Genomic DNA, 5000 nt, shown 5'->3' on the forward strand with positions numbered 1-5000 from the left:
GAGGGAGGGATGGAAAGAGTGGTCTTGGAGCTTGGGAGGGATGGAGGGATACTGAGGAGGAAGAGGGGGAGATGCAGAGCCTGTCAGAATTAGAGGGATGGGGAGGGAGAGAAGGAGAGGTTGATATGGCGTCTGGAGGGTAGTAGGGATGTTATTTCTGGGGGTATGGAGGGAGGGAGGGAGGGAGGGAGGGGGGTGCGGTGCAAGGGAGGAATTTTTGTTATGGAGCCGAACATTTCCTAAGCCCTGGAACAAGAATGCGCGCAAGAACACGCTGTTGACGCCAACAGATGCCAAGCCGGACAAAAGGTCCGAGGCCTGTATCATTTCAGTACACGGAAGGAGCTGCTGGCTCTCAACACACCGGCCTCAACCTCTGAACCGTACCTTGTCAATGTTTTAATTTGATAATTATTCATTAGAAGTAGGACAGCTTTTCAGAATGTTCTTTGTTTACAGATTTTAATCAGATACACGCCGAAAAAACTTTCAAAGGATGATGTTTTAGAACTCTGTGTGTTCTAGAACCTGGTACACTTTACACAACATAGAACATTCTCTATTGTGCATTAAAAGTGTAGCTGACAAAGACCCCGTTTAAACTTGGTTTTAGAATGAGTCACAAGTCACAAATGACTTGTCCTACAGTATCAGTTCTTCAAACATCTTCGGCTGCTTTCATGCACACTTTTTTTGAATCTGCTCGAAGTCAAACCGACTGATTGTTGATTTTGTTTACTGTACATGGAACAGCTGTGCGACGCACGCAGGCAGGAGTGAGTGAGCTGCTATGGTTACTACATACGAACAAAAGTGGTCAGCTGGGCACATTTGGAGACGCATGATGGACACGGGTGTCTCGCTGTCCACCTGTGATCCGATTGTCCAAAACGCATTCTGAAACCAAGTCTAAACGGGGTCAGTGAGTGTGTTGGTTGTGGACCGGAACTCAGAGGGGAACTGTCGTACAGCTGGAATGTACAGTAGACAAACTACGCCCCCTCACCCATGTACAGTACAATGTTCTAAAGGTGTTTGTATGAATGTGCTGTTTTTTTGTGTGTTTTTTTTTGACGTCCTAGAACCTCAATAGTCTACACTGGGTAAGCGGCAGTAAGCCGTCAGGGTCATCGTGTTTATAGGTAAATAATGGTTTATTTATTGATCCGATTTGAACATTTTTTGATTGTTTGTATCTTCTTCTTGGGCCAGCGTCCACTGAACAGCGTCAGAGTCCTCAAACACGCTCCACATACACAGTATGTACAATACTGCTCATGATGTCCACAGACATCGTACACACTCCATAGCAGGGATTCTTTTATTATTGTCTTAAATTCCACACACACACACACACACACATGCGTGCCACTGCGTCATGCTAGGTTTTCCTCGCAGTCATACGCTGGTTAATGCGTGGTGTATAGTTTCTCTTGCCTTTTAAACCTGAACTTTGACCTTTATGTAGATGTGGATTAACGTTCAGAATAGCTGGATTAGGGCTAGACGCGCTGTTTGTTCCTGAGTGTTTACATTTGCGCCGAGAGCAAAATGAACAATGGTGTCTATAGGCCTGAGCCTGCGCGTGTGTGTGTGTGTCCGTCTGTCTATATTATAGGCATGTGGCTGAGTGTGTGTGTGTGTGTGTGTGTGTGTGTCCGTCTGTCTATATTATAGGCATGTGGCTGAGTGTGTGTGTGTGTGTGTGTGTGTGTCCGTCTGTCTATATTATAGGCATGTGGCTGAGTGTGTGTGTGTCCGTCTGTCTATATTATAGGCGTGTGTGTGTGTGTGTGTGTGTGTGTGTGTGTGTGTGTGTACACACAATTTTATTAGAACGCTGGATCTGTTGTTTGGATGAGAACTTTATGGCCCTTGATGTTTGACCATTTGGAACGAGCCTTTATGGCCGCTGTGGAACTTCAAACAACCTTCACCTTTATTCTGATGCCTTTGTTGTTCAGAGCACGAACTCAGTTGCCTTCTGTTTGCTTTGTTTATTTGTAATTGTATTTGCTTTGCCTTGAAAAAACAACAACAATTCCGACATTCCAATTCCATTGCGAACGTTCTGTTGGAACTGGAGCACGTGGTCCCTAAACACCTTTCTGTTTCCTCCTCAGTGGGACTAAAAATAATGTGTTGTGTTGCCCCTCCGACCAAAGTAACTCGGAGTAGTTTTGTGTATTTCTTGACTGCTTTTTTTAATGGTCATTATTGTTTTAAGCACTTTATTTTTTGCTTTATTTTTTGTTATTGTCCTTTTGTTCTTGAATACAAAAACTATGTAGTTGGTTGTTTCTCATCTGCTGTCATAACTGGCCTAACGAGGTTCTGGGATTAGAGATGACTTTGGGAATCAAAGAGTCATAGGTGGTTTAAAAAAAAGTGTTCAACTTTGCAACAAAAGTGTTGAAAAAAAAAAGTAACTTGAAGTGTGTGTTGCAGTCTGCAAAAACAATAAATGGAATCAGGGGAGATTTGTGTGTGTGTGTGTGTGTGTGTGTGTGTGAGAGAGAGAGGGGGTAGAAACACTGGAGAGATAATAGAAGTTATCAGTTATCAAATTTATTTGATTAAAAAATATATTCTATCTCTCAGATGCAGACATTTTTATAATTGCAGTTTTCCCTGAATTTACACGTCATACCAAAATCACCTCAACAAAAGTTGGAGTTAATAAGTTAAAAGCAGTGGATACAGAAACAGTGAGCAAAAATATGAACAGTCTAAAATATTAAAAATATTAAAATAACATAACTGGGACAAACGCTTGAGTTAAACTAATTGGTGGTGACAGGTTATTTTCTTTACAATAGTCACGTGTGTGTCTGTATGTGTGTATCTGTGTGTGTGTCTGTGTGTGTGTTCTGTACATTCCAAGGACAGTAAACATGAGACACTGTAGTTTTCCTTCCTCTCATCAGAAAGCCGTGGATTTATTGTATGTCTTTTTCTCGTCTTTATCCATGTTCTCATACACGACGCCTGTGGAAGGGAGAGAGAGATGGAGAGAGAGATGGAGAGAGAGAGATGGAGAGGGGAGGGAGAGAGGTAAGACACAGATAATACAACAGTTATTAGATAATACAACAGAGCCAGATCCCCATGCAGTATCAGAACAAGTGATTCTGTACCTGAGAGAAAAATAGGCCGAACCCAAACCCGGCACACTTTATAATAATTACAAATAATTACAGGACCCGAGGGAATTAATCAGCCTCACGGTGATACACACAGGTGAGCGGCGACACAGCACACAACACACACACACAACTTCGCCGGTGTCTTCTGCATTTTCCTCCAGGGGCAGCCAAGAGCAGTGGGCAGCCTTAGTGGCAGTCTAAGTGCTCAGGTCAAGTCATGGTCAGGGACTGGAGAGCATCTGTTTCTTTTCTCATTTTGGGTCCTTTGGGAGGAAACCCTTGCGAACACAGGGAGAACATGCAAACTCCACACAGGAAGTAGACTTCTTGCTGTGAGGCGACAGCGCTAAGTACTGCGCCACCGTGCCGCACGTGAGCGATTTAAGGGGTTCGCCGTCTCGCTCAAGGAGCTGGGATCGAACCGGGGACCTTCTGATCCCCAGCCGGCCGCTCTACCTCCCGAGCTACACTTCACCCCGACCATCACCAACCACACGCTAGGTTTACCCACACCTTGTTAGAATGTCTTGTAAGACCATTGGGACTGGACACCTTTGCATGACACTACAATAAAAGATCAACTAAACCAATTAATCAACCAATATATATATTTTTTTTTATAAACAATCAGCCGCTAAATCGACGTACACGTTTACCGTCGAGTGGGGCTGCTACAGATATGGCGTATATGTATATAAATGTATGTACTGGATGTGTTGCACTCTGCAACACACTCTGCAATACATACATGTATATATGTATATGAATATAATGTCTGTTGATGAAATGTTACGTAATCATAATTTTTTGCCATCTAAGGCAGTGAGATAGAAAGCCTTGGTTCATTTCCATCAGGTCAGGTACTTGAGAGACACGTACTTGTGGTCATCTGAAGTTTTCTGGCCTCGTACTTCTTTATTTTGTGACTGTTGAGACAAAATATTAACCATCGGTTAATCGCATATATACTGTAGTGTTAACCTCCAATCCAGATAAAGTAGTGATCATAGGTTAAAGGTGTTTCATATAAACTGCTGTGTTAGAGTGTGTGTTTGTGTGTGTGTGTGTGTGTGTGTGTGTGGTACGTACTTGGATCTGCGCTTGCACACACACGCGATTATCAGTATGATTAAGAAGACGGCCAAAGGCACAAGGACTGCAATAAGGATGATGATCTTCTTATCTGGAATATAAGATACAAACGTCAGTCAGTCAGTCAGTCTCAGTCAGTCTCAGTCAGTCTCAGTCAGTCTCGGTCGGTCAGTCAGTCAGTCAGTCAGTCAGTCAGTCAGTCAGTCTGAGTCAGTCAGTCAGTCAGTCACCTCAGAATGCAAACGACTAATGAAGTGACAGTTACATTTGGTCAACAGCGAAAGAAGGGGCCTGCACTTTGCACTCTGATTTCAGAGCCGCGTGCGCGTCGACGTCGAACCGTTCCCGGTCCGAGTTCGGCGGCGCAGGCCGTCTCCCCGTATCAAGGTATCTCTGGCGGCGTCTTACCCAGGCCTCCGCTGGTCTCCGTCTTCTCCGTCTCACAGAAGCTTCCCTCGAAGCCCTCTGTACACTGGCAGGTGTAGCCTGGGGAGCCGTTAGCCTCGCTGCAGGTTCCGCCATTCAGGCACGGGGACGACAGACACGGGCTCTCTGGGAGGGAGGGAGGGAGGGAGATTTCATTTCAGTTCAAATGTTTATTTATACTCGTAAAGAACTGAGGTTTCCCTCATTTACAGTGTTGAGTTCACACAAATAACAACAGAACAAATACAATACAAAATAATAATAATAATAATAATAATAATAATTAAACACTGTTACAGGTGGAAGTACAAATGTTTGAAACTAGGAGGGCGTTAA

The 5000-nt window shown here is 43.9% G+C and overlaps 1 protein-coding gene across 1 annotated transcript in view; it reads right to left on the bottom strand.

Annotated features, from left to right (window-relative positions):
• Window positions 1–3356: 3356 nt before the first annotated feature.
• The window catches only part of zanl (zonadhesin, like), a gene marked incomplete at both ends in the record, with an annotated part of 30143 nt that continues 28499 nt past the window's right edge, over window positions 3357–5000 (bottom strand). Inside the window, 4 exons of the mRNA XM_084451603.1 lie at window positions 3357–3424; window positions 4026–4072; window positions 4236–4329; window positions 4647–4790. Of these exons, the coding sequence (XP_084307729.1) occupies window positions 3357–3424; window positions 4026–4072; window positions 4236–4329; window positions 4647–4790 (353 nt within the window). The remainder of the gene's footprint in view (window positions 3425–4025; window positions 4073–4235; window positions 4330–4646; window positions 4791–5000) is intronic.

This window comes from Borostomias antarcticus, assembly GCF_949987555.1.
Source record: "Borostomias antarcticus genome assembly, chromosome: 17".
NCBI classification, from domain to species: domain Eukaryota; kingdom Metazoa; phylum Chordata; class Actinopteri; order Stomiiformes; family Stomiidae; genus Borostomias; species Borostomias antarcticus.